At 42.0% G+C, this 21,335-nt stretch overlaps 1 protein-coding gene across 1 annotated transcript; it reads left to right on the forward strand.

Annotated features, from left to right (window-relative positions):
• Positions 1 to 368: 368 nt before the first annotated feature.
• LOC148163594 (vomeromodulin-like) lies at positions 369 to 9,784 on the forward strand. The gene is made up of 9 exons (XM_088026642.1): positions 369 to 439; positions 1,697 to 1,852; positions 3,131 to 3,219; positions 3,544 to 3,603; positions 4,317 to 4,387; positions 4,813 to 4,956; positions 6,017 to 6,077; positions 7,058 to 7,233; positions 9,770 to 9,784. Exons 1-9 carry the CDS (start codon positions 369 to 371, stop codon positions 9,782 to 9,784), a joined length of 843 nt encoding a protein of 280 aa, XP_087882768.1.
• The last annotated feature ends 11,551 nt before the right edge of the window (positions 9,785 to 21,335 follow it).

Raw genomic sequence — 21,335 nt, forward strand, 5'->3', positions numbered from 1 at the left:
GATCTCTTGATGGGTTAAGTGCTTCCTTGATCCTAAGGTCTGGCACAGGAAGAAAGCTGCTGTTTGGGGACAGTGAAGTTCAAACTCCAACAATCTCATGGAAAGGGACAACCACATTTTCATGAAGCAATATTCTAGTTGTGTGCTGAAAGGGTGCCCTTTCAGAGGGAAATATGTTCAAGATTTCTTGAGCTTAAAGAGCAGGGTGGGGAAGGGGGCTAGGGAGTCCCAGGGATGGATGGGTTGGTAAGCTGTTAATTGGCTGCTTCGAGGGTACTTCTCCTACTGCCTAGGCTGATTTCTGGATTTCATGACCCATGATGCTGTCACTTTGCAGATTAAATGTTCAAAAAGTGACTGTGGAAAGCATGACATCAACCATGACAGGTGATGGGATCCTCATCCAAGCCACAACTACTGCCTTCATTGGTGAAAAAGGGTGAGTCTGTTTCCAAATCAGTCAACTGGGACAATATAGACTAGAGACTTAAGATTGAGGATCCAAGGGTCAGGCAGAGACAACACAGAATAAGGTAGGATGATTGAGGTGGGATTAATTGGACACCAGGAACAGCTGTCTCTCGCCTCTGCCCCCAAGGACCAAGGCAGGGGAATGACCCCATGGAGACCCATCCTTAAGTAGTTTAAGCACAGCCAGAAATCCAGATTTCCATGTGAAATCTGCACAATTTTATACATGGGCAATGAAGAGAGAAACCTCAAAAAAATGACATGTACACTGGTATTATGACTCCAAATAATCTGGACTCTCCAAGGAAAATCAGCCCACTCTACAAACTGTCTGAGGCAGTAAGGGGGGACAGAGATGATTCATCCACCTAATGGGTAATTGATACACAGCTCTATACCAGATGTTGTGCTGGGCACAGGAGGACTAATAGCAGTCCTTGTCCTCAGCGAGCATCAACATGTGGGGAGGAACAGGTTAACAGTGTAGGCCCAAGGCACATAAGAAGACACGAGAGGGAAAGGCAATCCACCCTGGGAGAAGGCTTCTTGGACTAACACACACAGCACTGAAACCTCTCACTAGGCAAGCTCCAGCCAGGCACTTCACTGAGGCACTCTGAACTCACTAAACCCTTTTGACAACCTCCTCAGAAAAGCAGTCCTGTTTCTAGACTAGAAAAGTTTAGACTATCAAAACCAGTTACAAACCTTGCTCAAAGTCACACAGCCGACAGAGTTTGAACCTAGACATTGTGTCTCCAGAACCCATATTTGTGACTGCTACAGTTGGCAGTATCAGGAAGAACCATTTGTCTTCTCCAGAACATCCGGCTTTAATGAGACCTGGTTCTGGTAAATGGTGGGTTTTTCTTATGCTGTCACCCACGAAACAGACAGCTGGGGATGCTGGGCACAAAAGCGTAACCTGTAATGGGCATCTTGTTACAAGTCGGCCTGGTGCCATGAACAAAAGAAAACTTCTTGAAGGCTGGTGAGGAGAGTGATTTTTATCAATGTTTACTGAATGCCTACCATGAGCCAGGCTCTGAATCCTGTGTAGAGGAGGAAGGCCAACCTTGAGGCATGCTTACTGGAAAGCACCAAACTTTCCCTCTCTCAATTAATCTAGACAAATACATGAGGCTGACTCCCAAAATGCCTATTGGTTGGCCTGAGGGACATCCTGGAGCCAGGTATGGTTTCACCTGCATCTTGCTCTCCACAGCCTAGCAGGACCTATAGTCAGCATCCTGGGATATAAAGTACACAGGGATGTAACCCTGAAAATTGGCATTTCCACAAACAACACCCAATGTGTCAACTTCCAAGCCCAGGACAAGGACATCAAGGTCAAGAAAGTGACCCTTCAGATAGTGGACACGTACGTGAGACCATTTTTCTCATTTTCTAGATCAATGTGTGCCAGAATGTCCCCACTGAGGGGGACATGAATGAATTTAGAGATGAATTTGGCCAATCCAATGGTTTGAATGATCAGTAAATGGAGGCTCAGTGAGGGGTCTCTGTTTGGAAACAGCCCACTGTTTGAAAACAGTCTTTTTTTTTTATTTTTTATTTTTTTTAAAGATTTATTTATTTATTTATTTCAGAGAGAGAATGAGATAGAGAGAGAGAACATGAGACGGGGGAGGGTCAGAGGGAGAAGCAGACTCCCTGCCGAACAGGGAGCCCAATGCGGGACTCGATCCCGGGACTCCAGGATCATGACCTGAGCTGAAGGCAGTCGCTCAACCAACTGAGCCACCCAGGCGCCCTCTTTTTTTTTTTTTTTTAAAGATTTTATTTATTTGAGAGAGAGATTGAGAGAGAGAGCACAAGCAGGGTGAGGAGCAGAGAGAGAAGCGGGTAGGCTCCTCCGCTGAGCAGGGAGCCTGACTCGGGGCTCGATCCCAGGACTCCAGGATCATGACCCAAGCCAAAGGCAGATGCTCAACCGAATGAACCACCCAGGTGTCCCTGAAAACAATCTTCTCTCACTCTGCCTGATTAGCTAGGCATTTTGTTCTTTTTGCAAAAGCAATGCATCCACTTAGATCAAAATTCAAAAGATACAAGAAGCCATGTGAAAAGTCTTCCTCCCACCCACGAATGCCAACTGGCTAATTATGTTCCCTGGAAGCAACCAATGGATCTAGTTTCTTCTGTTGGCTTTCAGAGATAGCATTTGCATATGTACAATTGTGTGTATGTATACACACACTTAAAAAAATAGCTTGAAATCTGTTGCATCCATATACAAACAGCTTCATTTTTTATGGCCTAGCATTCCATTATGAAGATGCACTATGATTTAACAGTCCCTTATCAAGGAAGAGTTGCATTTTTCAATTATTAACTTTTGTATCCAACTCCAACTAGTAAGGTCCCAGACAAGTCTGTTCACTAACATGAACGAGGATCTGAGGGATAAATCCTTCTGCATGGGATTTCTGGGTCAGATGTCAGGCATTGTCAGTTTTCCCAGGTGTCCTTGCATCTTCCTTAATGACTGAAACTGTACACAAAAGGGCTCAGGTGCTTGCACAAATTAAGAAGCAGGACATCATGCAGCTGCTTCATCAATAGATGGTTTTCTTCCAATGTCTGGGCAAAATCCAGGAATGCAAGAATCACACAGTTCTCCACATCTCTTTCCCAGGCTCACAGATACTTTGCCTGCGCAAATCCCTGCGCTTCTGCCTTTGGACAACATCATTTCTCAAGTGTTGACAATAGCTACGGAAGAAAATCTAAGTCCTGGGAAAGAGGAGAGCACCACCTCAGAGGGCTGGGTCACTGGGGGAAAGACAGGGAGGAGCCCTTTCCTCAGATGTGGCCTGATGCTGGGAGAGACTCAAGAAGGAGACATCAGCCCTTCGGGCCCCAAAACCCCAGCAGCAGGACAGGATAATGCCTGTCTGGGAGAGGGAGGATGAACTCTGCCAAAAAGAAGTCCAAGAAACTGGACGGGGAGAAGGAAGGAAGACGGGGAGAAGGGGAAGAGGAGCTGGGCTAAGGAGGAGGACGGGCCTGCTGCACTTCCTTGGCAAAGCTAACTGGTGGTGATCTCACAGTTTCAAGAATCGGAATCGTGTGACATTGATCTCAGTGACTTCAACGAATGCAAGAACTGTGAGTCCAAACACCAGACCTCCCTGGGGCTCACAGGTCAATGGAGGGCTCCTCTGGGATCCCACCAGATGACAGACAGGAGAGTATGGGGCTGTGAGCTACAACACCATGTGCCTCCAAGCGTTCAAACCTAAGCACCCTCAGGGCAGAAAATGTGGCAACTTGCCGGCTTCTCTGAATCACTGTAACTCATTCTCCAGGACAGAGCAGGGCAAAGAGCCCCTTAGAAGTCTCTGTGATAACCCTATCACCCAAATGGTTTGCAAAGTGCACATGTGTGCGGAGTTGGAGCAAGGAGCATTCCCAGTCCTCACACCAGGGAAGCTGAGAAACAAAAATTCCCTCCAATGTCCCCAAATATATCCAGGAGAAAGGAATGATAGAACATAGCGGGACACTGGCTTCCAAGACAGTCAAAGCAGGAAACTGGTAACATTTCCCAAGTCCCAGAGTAGATGAAACTGGGGTCTGGGCAACAAGCCTTTTCCTCTCATTTGAGGTTTTGGCACAAGAAGAATAGGGCCAAGCCCTTGTGTTGTCTTCCTCCCTGAAGCCTCCTCCCAGAAATGTGGAAAAGCCAAATAGGGCATCAGCTTTCTGCCCGGGAGCAAGAAAAAGAGAGTTGTCCACACTGGTCCCCCATCTGGAAGGCAGAGTCACCAAGAGCCCAGGGGTTGCAGGGGTCTCTATATGCTGTTTCCCCTCACCTGCAGCTACTGGCTTGTTCAAGTATGACGTTGTAAGTTCCAGGATTTCTCCACAAGGTCTTTCCATCTTCTACTGTGTAAGTGTTCTTTATACTTACAATAGATTCTGTAGGAGGGCTGGAGACATCCCCGAACTCACGATATATATGCTACTTGAAGAACACTTAAATGGGGGAATTCACCTGGAAAGTGAGGACCTGTAGCTTTTCTTAGACAATCAGACATCTGGTTGTTGGACTACATCAGGGCTAATCCACTAGAGAGGAGTAGTGCTTCCTCCTTTACAAGAGGTTCCTGCTCTCCAGTCTCCACAAACCGCACAAGTTCCCACAGACCCCTAACATGGAGGCTGGGTAGGCCTACTGCTGTCATCATTCTCATCCACTGCAATCCTCACAGGGGGCCACTTCACTCCTCCAAATCTCAGCCAGGCCTCCAAAGACACAGGAATTGATGTTAGTCTCACCTGATGACAGGGATTTTTCTGCTTTTCTTTCTCTAGGCTAAAGCCCTCTTTAACAACACTATAGTCCCTGTGCCCGGAAGTCCCCTGCCACCAGATCCTAAAAATGCCGTTTCCCTAACTCTGTCCCATAAGTTACTCAAAATAATCGTCACTCTAAGTGCCAAGCAGAGCTCTGTCAAGGTAAGCATCATCTACATGGCCCCTGGCACCATTCCCCTCTTTGCTTAAGCCTAGTCTGTCAAACCCTGAGAGAAGGTGAAAATGCAGTGGGTTCCAGAACATTCTTCCAGAGATAAATATGAGGAAATGCTGTGGGATGCAGATTTTCCCTTAATGATCGTGTAAATGGATCTTTGTTGACATTGAGGGACAGCAGAGAGCAGGGGCACAGAAGAACAAAGGTTTTCTGAGTGTTTGCTTTATGCCAAGGACAAAGGTGTCTTCTTTATATAATGAATGTCCTTGCATTCTCACAATAGTACTAGGAGGTAGGGAGTCTTATCCCCATTTTACAGAGAACCAAAGCAAGAGAAGTCATTTACCCACAGCTGCAGTATGAACAGGGGAGTGGGTTTATCCACATGTGAGGTATTCATTTGCTCCTGGCCCCAAAAGTGAGAAAAGGAAGAGAGGAAGTAATAACAAGGATATAATAATCCCACCCGACAGGAGACACAGACATTTATGCAGAAAGTTGTCAATTTAGCATGAAGATGACAGAGTAGAGAGAGCAGACAGTGAGTTCCCTGAGAAGATGCCTGAACTTAACCTTGAAGGGGGAGCGGTTTACTACAGACCCAAAGTATGTACCAGGCAGAGGAAACAGGATGTGTCAAAGGTAGGCATCATGGAATCATAGAAAGGTAAGCAGAATGCCAGCAGAGAGAAGTAGATCTTGGAGACCCTAGAAGGGGAATGCAGAAGAGGCAGATCAGCAACAACCAGTCCTTCCCAATACTGAATTCAGCATTGGTCTTGAGCATCTGCAGCTGCACCGCTGTGCCAACAGCACAGTCTGGAACATAATAGGAACCCAATAAACATTTGTTCAAGGAGCCACCTAAGGCATCAAAACCTACTGAAAGGCTTTGGAAAACCTCCAAAAGCAGAAGCCTGAGCGACTGACCGAGTTCCACCTCCCCACCTAGACTTGTCCAGTAACAGACTTCTACTAGGAAAAAAACACATATCAGAGGCACCCAAAAACGACTGATAAAAATGCTCCTCCCATCTCTTCCAGGAGGACAAGGTGCAAGATGTAATGCCTGTGGTTCTGAAGAAATTTTTGTCTGCCCTTAATGGTATGTGGAATTAATAATGTAAATACTTAGAAGAGTCGTAAGACAGGGACAAGCCTGTGAAACCACACTACAGAATGTTCTATGGCACTGAGCACAGTATCTTTCAATCACCATCTGGACTGAAAATCACTTGTTTTCAGATAGGGACTTCAGAATCTTGAGATGGCAAAACATGAAAATTAAATCTAAATGCCTCTTCTACAGGTCCTAATGAAATCTAGTCCACTAGGGGTCTTCAGGACCAACATCCTCATATCACTTAGAAGAAACATGGACCTGGATCACCTAGTCACAGAAATGCTGGAGTTTGAGAAACTTGAGACTGAGATCATGAACTTCGCAACCATCAAGAGATGATGGTACAAAATGCCCCCTGTACATATTTGTGGTGAACTCTAGAGGGGTTCAAAATATTGCAAATAACACCAAAATAGCAGGGTCTTTTAATCTTCTTAAGTTAGTAAAGACATGCCTACATGTCTCCTAATATTGATTCTCTGTACAAAGAATACCCACCAGGTTTCCAGTTATTTCTAGGGTCATTTCTGATCCTTATAAATTCACCCATAAACACACACACACAAGACGAAGAGAGTCTATGTCTAAATCTGTCCATTGCGGTGCCTGGGTGGCTCAGTTGGTTAAGCAACTGCCTTCGGCTCAGGTCATGATCCTGGAGTCCCTGGATCGAGTCCTGCATCAGGCTCCCTGCTCGGCAGGGAGTCTGCTTCCCCCTCTGACCCTCCCCCCTCTCATGTGCTCGCTCTCTCTCTCTCATTCTGTCTCAAATAAATAAAATCTTTAAAATAAATAAATAAATAAATAAATAAATAAATAAATCTGTCCACTGAATGGGCGGGGGAACAATTTCTCCTAGAGCCGTACACTGACCAGAGATCCCTCTGGTTGACTGTGGCTAAAACAACCCAGCCTGGTAATTGTTTTTTCAACACATATCATAAAAATCTCCTTTATTTCAGAAATGACAAGTACATGGAATGTGCCACCAGGAATAACCTCAAATCCTCTAACCAAAGCCCAGGTTGAAGTACTTAAATCGGAAAGAGAGAAATACAAATATTTTCCTTTTGCACTAAGGCCTACTCTGTACTTCAACCTTCACAGGAATGAATGGGGCCAACGGGCCTCAGCCTCAGTTTGTTCCAGGCTGCCTTACCAGCTCCAACCAATCTCCCCACTCTTTCCTAGGCAGATTCATTGCCTACTGTCCCTTTAGTCATAAGTCCTAAAACTGAGACACTCTTGGTTACATGCAGGCAAATAAGCTATCCATCTCCATGAGGACTCTCATACTTTTCTAAATATGCCTCAATGCTTTCTTTGGAAAGATTCCTACCACATATGCCCGACTCATCCACAGTTACCTTCTGTATGCTAGAGCCTCTCATTCTTTGCCACCCTGACTCAAATTTCCCTCCTTCTTCCCATCTATCTAACCTTAAACCCAGAGAAAATTTCAAAGAGAACTTGCTTCCAAAGAAACAGGTAAAAGAATGGGATTTTTATTTAAATTTGTCACCAGAAAAACAGTAAATGATGAGGGTAGAACAAGGGAAGATATACGAGAGAGCAAATAAGTTTAGAATCCCCATCACCCTTAGATGTTCCATTCTTTTTTTTTTTTAAGATTTTATTTATTTGACAGAGAGCGAGTGAGCGAGAGGGGGAACACAAGCAGAGGGAGTGGGAGAGGGAGAAGTAGGCTTCCTGACCAGCAGGGAGCACAATGCTGGGTTCCATCCCAGGACCCTGGGCTCATGACCTGAGCTGAAGGCAGATGCTAAACGAATGAACCACCCAGGTGCCCCTAGATGTTCCATTCTTGATAAACATGCTTATCGAGTATGTAATCCAACTGGGAAAATAACAACTTCTTTCATTTTTGTCTCAAATCTCAGAAGTTGTATATTTGTGTTTTTACTTAACCCCCAAATTTCCCTGGATCTGTGGCCAAGTCAACTATCAGAGTATAGAGCAGAGTAAATCAGCATTTACCTCAGTGTTGGTTTTCTGCTTCCTACTCTTATACTCCATGGCTCTGAGTGGCCTTGGACATATCACTTAGCCCTCCCAAAGTCAGCCTTGAGTCAAGGGATTGGATTAGATGAACATCAACTGTGTTCCAGCTACAGCTACGAATGATAGCCCAACCAGAACTGGTTAATGCAACAACTTATACGTAGTAAACATCCAGGGATGAGACTAGCTTCAGTGGCCTGATTCAGGGCCCAAATGATGACACCAGAATCCATCTCTCGGCTCTACTATTTCTAGGTGGGCTCTATTTTGGCTGTACATGAAGGTCTCTACCTACCGGGAGCTTCACTCTCCATTTCTTTCTGGAATAGTTCAAACAACAACCACTCAGAAATAACCTCTGAGATTCCCATTATTCTGACTTCTTCCATCCTTGAGGCAAACACTATGGGCAAGGAGACGGAGGAATAGTAGAATAGCGTTCTGAACACGCCAACTATTCTTTGGAATATCACCAACATGATCTTGAATTAACAAGTGCAAGAAAAGCAAGAATCCGGGGATTTTTGGCATTTTATAATCACTTTTTAATAATTAACCTGTTTTCATACAAAAAGAATGACTCCTTTGTCTTCAATTCATACAAATAGAAATTTCCTCTTGTATTTATGATTAGTAAAAGCACTATTTACTAGGGACATAAAAATTAATAGTATGAATGATGAGGCAACAAACCCAGGGTGAATTTATCTAGTGCACTAGGGGACAAGCCTGACAGTGTTAATCCCTGTCTTTTCTGACTGACTTTTCTTCCCATATCTCTTTCCTCCCCTCTCTAATTCCAAGTGCTTTCTTTTCCTCTTTTTTTTTTAAGATTTAATTATTTATTTATTCGACAGAGAGAGAGAGAGAGAGAGAGCCTGAGAACAAGCAGGGGGAGCGGCAGGTAGAGGGAGAAGAGAAGCAGACTTCCCACTGAGCAGGGAGCCGGATGCGGGAGTCGATCCCAGGACCCTGGGATCATGACCTGAGCTGAAGGCAGCCGCCTAACTGACTGAGCCATCCAGGCATCCATCCAAGTGCTTTCTTTTACCTGTTAGCCCAACATGAAAATCACACAGAGGCTAGAATCCCACTTCCCCCTAAACAGCAAGGGGCATAGTCCAAACACTAAAAGCTGAACAGAGAAGAGCAGGGAAGAGCCTGGCAATACCATGAATAGGGCAGCAAATGATCTAGGTCCCAGCCTAAGAACTATAGGCCATGCCAAGTGGCTGGGGGAGGAAAGCTAAGCTGAGCAGTCAGGAGACCAATAAGTGCAAAGAACCCCAGAAAAGTATGCAAGAGGGATATTGAAAAACACAACTGTAATCTCTACATCAGGCAAAGACTCTATGCCTTGTGCCCAGTGTCTGTTCTAGAACCAAAAGAACTCCGATTGTGGACACAAAGACCAGGTAGCGAAAGCAGTGCCAGATACTAGGCTTGCCTCACAGCAAGGGGCAGCACCCCATAAAACAAAGGCCAAATCACACTATATATACTTCAGCCTTTTGTCCAATCCTTAGGTCTTGATTTCTATCCAGGCCACACCTCCCATAGTCAATCCCATCTCAGTAAATGGTAATACAATCCACTCAGGTTCCCTAGCCAGACACCTGGAATCATTCTTGATTCCTCTCTTTCACTAACAGGCCAAGTCCTATTGATTCTGCCTCAAGAACACATCTCCCATCTGTTTGCTTCTCTCTCACCATCCTAGTCCAAGTCATCATCATCACTTACCAGGGCACCTGGTCCCCCTGCTTCTGCCCTTGCCACCTACCATCTAGTCTTTACCTGGCAGCCAGAGTGCTCTTTTTTTTTTTTTTTAAAGATTTTACTTATTTATTTGACAGAGAGAGACGCAGCGAGAGAGAGAGCATAAGCAGTGGGGAGAGGAAACAGGACTCCCACTGAGCAGGGAGCCCAATGCAGGGCTCTATCCCAGGTGCCCCAGCCAGAGTGCTCTTAGTAAAACATATGCTCCTACTTAAAACCCTTTCCATGGGACGCCTGGGTGGCTCAGTCAGTTAAGCATCTGCCTTCAGCTCAGGTCATGATCCCAGGATCCTGGGATCGAGTCCCACATTGGGCTCCTTGCTCAGCAGGGAGCCTGATTCTCCCTCTGCCTGCCACTTACCCTGCCTGTGCTCTCTCTCTCTCTGACAAATAAATAAAATCTTAAAATAAAAAAACAACCACCTTTCCACCACTGTGAGCATACAGAGAAATTGGAACCCTCATGCATCGCTAGTGGGAAGATAAAAATGGTTCAATCTCTGTGGAAAACAGATTGGCTGTCCCTCAAAAAGTTAAACATAAAATTTACATATGACCCAGTGATTCCGCTCCTAGGTATATGCCCAAAAGAACTGAAAACAGGCATTCAAACAAATGCTGTACATGATTGTTCATAGCAGCACTGTTCACAATAGCCAAAACATCTGAACAATTCAACATTTAAGATGTTCAAATATTCATCTATAAATGATAAACACATGTGGTATGTACACACACACACACACAAAAGAATATTCTTCAGCCATAAAAAGGAATGAGGTACTGATACAAGCTACAATGGAGATCAACCTTGAAAAGATTATGCTCAGTGAACAAAGCCAGGCACAGAACATCATATATTGTATGATTCAGTATATATGAAATAATTAAAATAGGTAAATTCATAGAATCAAAACGCAAAATGGTAGTTACCAGGAAGGCAGGGAGTGGCTAAGGAGCATAACTGCTTAATGGGTATGGAGTTTTCTTCTGGAATGACAGAAATATTTCAGAACTAGATAGAGGTGGTGGTTGCACAAAATTGTGAATATACCAAATGCCTCGCCTCCATTTGAAACAGAGACTTCTAAACAGAAACTAAACAAAACAGAGACTTCCAGGGAAGATGGTGGAGTAGAAGGACCCCAAGCTCACCTCATCCCACAAATACAACTAGATAACACCCACATCAGTGTAAATAACGCAGAAAATGACCTGAAAACTGGCAGAAAAGACTCTCCACAGCTAAATGTAGAGAAGAGGCCACAATGAGGAAGGGAAGGGAAATGGTGGGGAGCTAAATGGACCCGTAGGGCTGTCTGTGGGAGGGAGGGATGCCGCAGATGCTGGGTGCTATGAGGGGAGAAAGACAGACCCTCACACCAAGCATCCCAGGCACAGGGAACCCACACAGGAAGACTGGGAAGACGAATCCCCATAACACAGAAGGGCTGAATTTCACGAGTTCTTAACATCAGAGGAGCTTAACACCTGGAACTTTAAAAATCAGGAGGCTCAGCTCTAGGAGAGCTGAGAGTGCAATAAAAAATAAAAACAAAAACCTTCCAGGTGGTTCAGTTGGTTGAGCGCCCGACTTTGGTTTCAGCTCAGGTCATGATCTCAGGATTGTGGGATCAAACCCCATGTCAGCTCCCCACTCAACACAGAGTCTGCTTGAGATTCTTTCCCATTGCCTCCCCCTCCCCCTCCCGGTGCCTCTCCCCCTCCCCGCTCTCTCACTCTAAAATAAATAAATCTCAAAAAAGAGAAACAAAACAAAAACCTTCCAATCCACAGTAGCAACAAACCACCCAGATGTTGGTTTCTATTATCATTCTCTATAAAAGTAATCAGGACCCCTTGCAGAAATGACTAATTCTAGGACTAGAGAAAAAATATAAAAGATGACCCTGAAGCATCTTATTAATTACTGAAAGTAAGAAAGTACTCAAGAAAACCACAATGATGGAAGTGTGTCAAAGTTACAGGACCAACTGAAAGGGCTGCAAAAGCTGCAACAACAGGACCAACAGAATAAACAAAGTGGTACTGGGTTATAACCCAAAGTATAAAATAAATAGCCAGCAGTCTATACTGATATAAACAAATTATTCAGTAAATAAATGAGGGGAGAAAAGAAAAACCTCCTGTGCAGAAAAACCCTAAATGAACAGCTACTTCACCTTCATGGAGGTAGAGCATAACTTCCTACTAGGTTAAGTCTCAGCAGCACAGTGACTTTTCTCCCAAGAGCACAGTATGGAAAGAGGGGGGAAAGCAAATTTACAATGAAGAAACCTGACAAACACTACCTCAAGCCAAGTGATCAAGGGTAACATGAATAGTGATAAATCATATTAACATATGTACCCTTATGATGTGATGAAAATTGTACTTTATCTCTGTAGTCTTCCTCCCCCAAACACATAACTGCAGTCTGATCAATGAGAAAAACATGTGACAAATTCCAATTGAGGGGCACTCTACAAAGTATCTGGCCAGTTCTCCTCGAAACTGTCAAGGTCAGGACTTCTAGGCAGCTCAGTCAGCTAAGTGTCTGCCTTCCACTCAGGTCATGATCCCAGGCTCCTGGGATCAAGTCCTGCGTAGGGCTCCTTACTCAGTGGAGAGCCTGCTTCTCCCTCTGCCTGCAGCTCCCCCTGCTTGTGCTCTGACAAATGAATAAAATCTTTAAAAAAAAAAAAAACAAACTGTCAAGGTCATCAAAAACAAGGAAAATCTGAGAAATGGGCAAAACCAAGAGGAGAAACTCACTTTTAAAACCAAAGACATAAATAAGCTGAAAGTGAAGGAATAGAAAAAGATATTTCATTCAAATGGTAACCAGAGGCACCTGGGTGGCTCAGTCGTTAAGTATCTGCCTTTGGCTCGGGTCATGATCCCGGGGTCCTGGGATCTAGCCCCACATCGGGCTCCCTGCTCAGTGGAAAGCCTGCTTCTCCCTCTCCCACTCCCCCTGCTTGTGTTCCCTCTCTTGCTGTCTCTCTCTCTGTCAAATAAATAAATAAAATCTTTAAAAAAAAAAAATGGTAACTAAAGGACAATTGAGGAAACTATACTAGTATTACACAAAATAAATGTTATTTTTTAAAAATATTTTATTTATTAATTTGTGAAAGAGAATGAGCAGGGTGGGGGGTGGGAGGAAGAAGGGGCAGAGGTTAGAGGGAGAAACAGACTCCCTGCTGAATGCAGAGTCCAACAAAGGGCTCTGTCCCAGAATCCCAAGATCATGACCTGAGCTGAAGGCAGCTGCTTAACTGACTGAGGCACCCAGGTGCCCCCACAAAATAAACTTTAAAACAAAACTGTTATAAGAGACAAAGGACATTATATAATAATAAAAAGGCAATTTATCAAAATGATATAACAATTACAAACGTATGTGCATATAAGCCCAAAAGTTATGGAGCAAACTCTGACAGAACCAAAAGCAGACATAGACAATTCAATAGTAACAGATGGAGAACACAACATCCTACTTTCGATGGTGGAAAGAACAATTACACAAAAGGTAAACAAGAAAGTAAAAGGTTTGAAAAACACTATAAACCAAGCAGACATAGCAAACATATATAGAATCTACCACCAACAAGAAAATACATGTTCTTCTCAAGTACAGATAGAACATTTTCCAGGAGAGACAATATTTCAGATGACAAACAATTCCCAATAATTTAAAAAGACTGAAGTCGGGGCACCTGGGTGGCTCAGTCATTAAGCGTCTGCCTTCGGCTCAGGTCATGATCCCAGGGTCCTGGGATTGAGCCCCGCATCAGGCTCCCTGCTCAGCGGGAAGCCTGCTTCTCCCTCTCCCACTCACCCTGCTTGTGTTCCCTCCCTCGCTGTCTCTCTCTGTGAAATAAATAAATAAAATCTTTAAAAATATATATATTAAAAAAAAAACTGAAGTCATACAAGGTATTTTCAATGACCACAATGAAATGAAAAGAACAATCTGTAACAGAGGGAAATTTGGAAAATTCAAAAAACACCAAACTCTTAAGCAATGGGTTAAAGAAATGAAAAGGAAAAATTAGAAAATAATATGAATGAAAACAAAAACACAACCCACCAAAATTTAAGGGATACAATAAAAACAGTGACCAGGAGAAATTTATACCTGTAAATGTCTAAATTAAAAAAGGGAAAAAGAGGGTGCTTGGGTGGCTCAGTCGTTAAGGGTCTGCCTTCTGCTCAGGTCGTGATCCCAGGGTCCTGGGATTGAGCACTGCATGGGTTTCCCTGCTCAGCAAGGAGCCTGCTTCTCCCTCTCCCACTCCCCCTGCTTGTGTTCCCTCTCTCACTGTGTCTCTCTCTGTCAAATAAATAAATAAAATCTTCAAAAAAAAGGAAAAAAGATTTCAAAGAAGAAATCTCAGGAGAAATTTTAAAATATTTTGAACTTAATGAAAATAAAAGCACGACTTAAATTTGTGGGATGCAGGAAAAGCAGTGCTCAGAGTGAAATTTATGACATAAAACGCATTTATTAGAAAAGAAGAAAGATGTAGAACCAATAATCTAAGGAAACCTTAGGAAACTAGAAAAAAAAGAGCAAATTATTCCAAAATAATCCAAACTTTTCTTTTCCAAAAAGAAAAAAATTAATAAAAATTGGAACAGAAATCAATGAAACTGAAAACAGGAAATCAACTAAGAAAACCAAAAGCCTGAAAACATCAATAAATTTAAAAGATCAATAAAATTTATAAGCCTCCATCCAGGTTAACTAACAAGAAAAGAGACAAATTACTAATATCAAAAATTAAACAGGGGGTTAAAAAAAAAAAAAACACAGGGCATGCCTGGCTGGCTCAGTTGGTAGAGTGTGTGACCCTTGATCTCAGGTTAGTGAGTTCAAGCCCCATGTTGAGCATAGAGATTATTTAAAATAAAAAATTTTTTTATTTAAAAACTAAGTTAAAAATTAAACAGGGGATACCAGCACAGATCCCATGGACATTAAAAGGATAATAAATATTATGAACAACTTCATGCCCACAAATTTGATAACCTAGATAAAAGGGACCAATTCCTTAAAAAAAAAAATCTGTCAGAACTTACACAAGAAAAAATACATAATTTGAATAGGCCTATAACAATTCAAGAGATTGAATCAATAATTAATAACCTTCCAAAACAGAGAGCACTAGGCCCAATGGCTTCATTGGTTAATTTTACCAAACATTTAAGGAAGAAATTACATTGGGGCGGCTGGCTGGGTCAGTTGGTGGAGTATGAGCCTCTTGATCTCAGGCTTGTGAATCTGAGCCCCCTGTTGGGTGTAGAGACTGCTTAAAAATAAAATCTTTAAAAAAAAAAAAGGAAGAGCCGTCCTCGTCCTTGTTAGTATAGTGGTGAGTATCCCCGCCTATCACGTGGGAGCCTGGGATTCGATTCCCCGACAGGGAGGCAAGACGCCCTTTGGGGCGCCTGGGTGGCTCAGTCGCTAAGCTTCTGCCTTCAGCTCAGGTCATGATCCCCGGGTCCTGGGATCGAGCCCCACAACGGGCTCCCTGCTCCGCAGGAAACCTGCTTCTCCCTCTCCCACTCCCCCTGCTTGTGTTCCCTCTCACGCTGTCTCTCTGTCAAATAAATAATAAAATCTTAAAAAAAAAAGGAAGAAATTATACTAATCTCTTCCATAAGATAGCAGCAGAGGGAATACTTCCTAACTCATACTATGAGACCAGCATTATTATCCTAATGCCAAAATCAGACAAAAATATTATAAGAATATACAAACCAATATCTCTGATGAACATAGATGCAAAAATCCTTAACAAAATATTAGCAAATCAAATCCAACACTGTATAAAAATAATTATACACTAAGATCACGTGGGATTTATTCTAATATGCAAGGCTGGTTCAACATTTGAAAATCAATTAATGTAATCCATCACATCACATGATCAATAGATGCTGAAAAAGTATTTCACAGAACCAACACCATTCATGATACAAACTCGGCAAGCAACAGAGGAAGACTTCCTCACCTTGATAGTGACATCTACAAAGAAGGTACAGTTAACATCATACTTAACAGTAAGAAACTAGAAGCTTTCTTGCTAAAATTAGAAACAAGGCAAAGATTTGCCTCTCACCCTTCCTTTCCAACATCGTATTAGAAGCCCTGGCTATGCAATAAGTAAGTAAATAAGTAAAAGGTACACAGATTGGGAAGAAAGAAATAAAACTGTCTTTATTCGTAGATAACATGACTGTCTATGTAGATTATATGAAAGAACTGACAAAAAATCTCAGACATAATAAGCAATTATAGCAGGATTCCAGGATACTAGTTTAATATGTAAAAGTCAGTTGCTTTCCTATATACTGGCAATTAACAATTGGAATTTGAAATTAAAAACAAATTCATGGGGCACCTGGGTGGCTCAGTCGTTAAGCGTCTGCCTTCAGCTCAGGTCATGATCCCAGAGTCCTGGGATCGAGCCCCACATCTGGCTCCTTGCTCAGCAGGAAGCCTGCTTCTTCCTCTCCCACTTCCCCTGCTTGTGTTCCCTCTCTCACTGTCTCTCTGTCAAAAAAATAAAATAAAATCTTTAATAAATAAATAAAATAAAAATAAAAACAAATTCACACAGGCACCCCCAAAAATGAAATATTTAAGTATACATATCTAACAAAATATATACAAGATCAGATCTACATGAGGAAAATGATGAAAATCTTGATGAAGGAAATCAAAGAAGTAAATAAATGAAGAGAGATTCCATGTTCACAGCTGGAAGACTCAATATTGTTAACATGTCAGTTCTTCCCAACCTGATCTATAGAGTCCCAGCAAGTTACTTTGTGGATACTGACAAACTGATTCTAAAGTTTATATAGAAAGACAAAAGACCCAGAATAGCCAATACGTATGGAAGGAAAACAACAAAGACTGACCCTAATCAACTTGTAGACTTAATATAAAGCTACAATAATCAAGAAAGTGTGGTATTGGAAAAAGGTCAAATAGATCAATGGAACAGAATAGACAGCCCAAAAATAGACCCACACAAATATAATTAACTCATCTTTGACAAAGGAGCAAAAGCAAGACAATGGAGAAAAGATAATCTTTTCAACAAATGGTACTGGAACAACTGGACATCCACATGCCAAAAAAAGCAAATCTAGAAATAGATCTTACATTCATCACAAAATTTAACTCAAAATGGATCAAAGATAAAACATAAAATGCAAAACTATAAAAATCCTAAAATATAACATAGGAGAAAAAAAAAAACATAGGAGAAAATCTAGACAACCTTCGGTTTGCCAATGACTTTTCAGGTACACCATCAAAGCACAATCCAAGAAAAAGAAAACTGATAAGCTGGACTTTATTAGGGGCACGTGGGTGGCTCAGTCGGTTAAGCACCTGCCTTTGGCTCAGGTCATGCATCATGGGAGCCCTGCATTGGGCTGCCTGCTCAGCGGGAAACCTACTTCTTCCTCTCCCTCTGCCCCCCACCCCGCTCATGCTCACTCTCTCTCTCTCTCTCTCTCAAATAAATATTTAAAAAAGAAAGTTGGACTTCATTAAAATTAAAAACTCTGTAAAAGATGCAGTTGAGAAAATGAGAAGACAGGGGCACCTGGGTGGCTCAGCCAGCTGTGTCTGACTTTAGCTCAGGTCATGATCTCGGGGTCCTGGGATCAAGCCCCATGACAGGCTCCCGGCTCGGTGGGGAGTCTGCTTCTCCCTCTCCCTCTGCACCCCCCCACTTGTGCCCTGTCTCTCTATAATAAATAAAATCTGTAAAAAAGAAAAAAAAAATGAGAAGATAGCCACAGTTGGGAAGAAAATATTTGTAAGACACATATGTAATAAAGGACTGGTATTCAACATATACAAAGAACTCTTAAAACCCAATAAGAAGATGGGCGCCTGGGTGGCTCAGTTGGTTAAGCGACTGCCTTCGGCTCAGGTCATGATCCTGGAGTCCCGGGATCGAGTCCCACATCGGGCTCCCTGCTCAGCGGAGAGTCTGCCTCTCCTTCTCACCCTCCTCCCTCTCATGCTGTCTGTCTCTCATTCTCTCTCTCAAATAAATAAATAAAATCTTTAAAAAAAAAAAACCCAATAAGAAGAAAATTAACAACTTGATTAAAATGTAGACAGAAGACCTCAACAGATACCTCACCAAAGAAGATACACAAATGGCAAATAAACATATGAAAAGATGTTCAACATGTCATTAGGGAATTGCAAATAAAACAAAATACCTATATACACCTATGAGAATAGCTAAAATCCAAAACACTGACACCACCACAGGCTGGCAAGGAGGTAGAGCTATAGGAACTCTCATTCACTGCTGGTGGGTATGCAAAATGGTACAGCCACTTTGGAAAACACTTTGGCAGGTTCTTACAAACTAAACATACTCTTAACCACATAGCCAGCAATCATGCTCCTTGACATATACCCTGATGAGCTGTAAACTTACGTGCACATAAATACCTGTGCACAGATGTTTATAAGCAGCTTTATTCATAATGGCTAAAACTTGAAGCAACCATGACACCCTTCATTAGGTGAATGGAAAATACACTTTGTAATACATCCTTACAATGGAATAATGTTCAGCACTAAAAAGAAACGAACTTTAAAGCCATGAAAAGACATGGAGAAACTTTAAATGCATGTTACTAAGTGAAAGAAGCCAATCTGAAAAGGCCACATAGGGCACCTGGGTGGCTCAGTCAGTTAAGCGGCTGCCTTCGGCTCAGGTCATGATCCCAGGATTCTGGGATTGTATCCCACGTCAGGCTCCCTGCTTAGGGGGGAGTCTGCTCCTCCCTCTCCCTCTACCCCTCCCCGCTGCTCATGTGCTCTCTCGCATATCTCTCTCTCTCTCTCAAAATAAATAAATAAAATCTTTTAAAAAAATGAAAAGGCCCATAACGTATGAGTCCAACTATACAACATTCTGGAAAAGGCAAAACTACGGAGACAATAAAAAATTCAGTGGTTGCTTGGGGTTAGGGGTTAGGGGTTAGGGATGAACAGGCAGAGCACAGAGGAATTTTAGGGCAGTGAAACTATTTATTAGGGCAGTGAAAATTATAATGGTAGATACAAGTCATTCTACATTTGTCAAAACCTATAAAATGTATAACACCAAGAAAGAACCCCAGTATAAACAAACTATGGACTTGGGTGATAAAGATGAGTCAATGTACATTCATCAGTTTTAACAAATGTGCCACTCTGGTGTGGGATGTTGATAGTGAGGGAGGCTGTGCATGTGTGGCAGGAGGGAATTCTCTGTGCTTACCAGTCAATTTTGCTGTAAATCTAAAAACTCCTCTAAAAAAATAGTCTATTTTTAAAAAGAAAAAGAAAAAAATCAGTAACCTACCTCCCACCTATGGACTAGAGAAAGTAGAGCAAACTAAACCCAAAGCAAGTAGAGGAAGAAAACAATAAAGAGTAGAGCAGAGATAAATGAAATAGAGAAAAGAAAAACAAAAGAATCAATGAAAACAAAAGTTGGTTCCTTGAAAAGATCAACAAAATAGGCAGAATTTTATCTAGACCGACAAAGAAAAAAGAGAAGACTCAAATTACTAAATCAGAGACAAAAGTGGGGACATTACCAATCTTAGAAAAATTCAAAGGATTATAAAAAGAATACTATAAGCAACTGTACGCCAACAAATGAGATAACCTGGTTGAAATGGACAAATTCCTAGAAACACACAAACTTCAAATTCTGACTCATAAAGAAATGGAAAATATAAATAGACCTGGAGTAATCAATACATTCTATTACCATGGAATATTACATTGACATTATTCAACCATAAAAAAAGAGAATTAAGTACTGACACATTATACAACATGGAAGAACCTTGAAAACATTACACTTAGTGAAAGTCGACACAAAGGCCACACATTTTATGATTATGTATATATATGAAATGTCCAGAATAGGAAAATCCAGAGACAGATAGTATAGTAGTATTTGCGAAGGGATAGGGGGAGAAGTGACCCACTATTGGGTATAGGGTTTCTTTCTGGAGTAATTAAAATGTTCTGGAATTAGATAGTGGTGATGGTTGCACAAACTTATGAATATACTAAAACCCACTGAATCGTGTACTTTAAAATGGTGAAATTACTGGGATTTGAATTACATTTCAATAAAAAGGGAAGAAGGGAGAATTCAGCCAAAGTGGTTATAATAATATTAGACAATGTAGATTTTAAAGCAAAAAATATTACCAGGGAGGGGTGCTTGGCTGGCTCAGTCAGTGGAACATGCAGCTCTTGACCTCGGGGTTGTGAGTTGAAGCCCCACATTGGGTGTAGAGATTACTTAAAAATAAAATCTTGAGGGGAGCCTGGGTGGCTCAGTCGTTAAGCAGCTGCCTTTGGCTCGGGTCATGATCCCAGAGTCCTGGGATCGAGCCCCACATCGAGCTCCCTGCTCCGCAGGAAGCCTGCTTCTCCCTTTCCCACTCCCCCTGCTTGTGTTCCTTCTCTCACTGTGTCTCTCTCTGTCAAATAAATAAAAAATATTTTAAAAACAAACAGATAAAATAAAATCTTGAGGGGTGCCTGGGTGGCTCAGTCGGTTAAGCGTCTGCCTTCGGCTCAGGTCATGATCCCAGGGTCCTGGGATAGAGCCCCACATCGGGCTCCCTGCTCAGCAGGGAGCCTGCTTCTCCCTCCCCTCTGCCTGCCACTCCTCCTGCTTGTGCTCTCTCTCTCTGTGTCAAATAAATAAATAAAATCTTTTAAAATAAAAAATAAAATCTTGAAAAAAATTACCAAGGATAAATGAGGTCATTTCATAATGATAAAGGAATCAATTAATCAAGGGAACATAAAAATCCTAAATGTTTATTCACCGATTAACAGAGCTTCAAAATATATGAGGCAAAACATGATAAAATTGCAAGGGGAAAAGAGACAAATCCATAATTATTTTTAAAAATTTTGATACCTCCCTCTCAATAGTTGATAGAAGAACTTGATAAGTAAGCAAGGATATATAGACTTGAATAACAACCTGAACTGATTGACATTTATAGAACTCTACACCCAACAACAGAATACATATTCTTCACCAGTGCACAATGAACATTTACCAAGACAGATATATTGAGCGGCTAAACAAGTCTCAATAAATTCAAATGATTAAGGTCATACCAATTATGTTCTCTGGGCACAATAGAATTAAATTAGAAATCAGTACACATAAAGGTCTCAGGAAAATCCCCAAATATGTGGAAATTCACCTTATTCTAAATAATGCATGGGTCAAAAAAGAAATCAAAAGGGAAATTGGAAAGTATTTTGAAATTAATGAAAATAAAAATACAACACGTCAAAATGTGTGGCAGAAAAATCCCCATGGTAGCTTGGGAATGGGGCATCAGAGGAGAGAGGGA

This window comes from Eumetopias jubatus, unplaced genomic scaffold (genome assembly GCF_037043125.1).
Source record: "Eumetopias jubatus isolate StellerSeaLion01/CBP00866 unplaced genomic scaffold, mEumJub1_p1.0 scaffold_9, whole genome shotgun sequence".
Lineage (NCBI taxonomy): Eukaryota > Metazoa > Chordata > Mammalia > Carnivora > Otariidae > Eumetopias > Eumetopias jubatus.

Bases quoted from the DNA above. Each gene is read 5' to 3' on its own strand.
- LOC148163594 (XM_088026642.1), top strand. From the start codon at position 369: ATGACATCAACCATGACAGGTGATGGGATCCTCATCCAAGCCACAACT. The intron at 1,853-3,130 runs GTACGTGAGACC...TCTCTTTCCCAG, and splicing joins ACCCTTCAGATAGTGGACAC to GCTCACAGATACTTTGCCTG. The intron at 4,388-4,812 runs GTAAGTGTTCTT...TTCTTTCTCTAG, and splicing joins GTCTTTCCATCTTCTACTGT to GCTAAAGCCCTCTTTAACAA.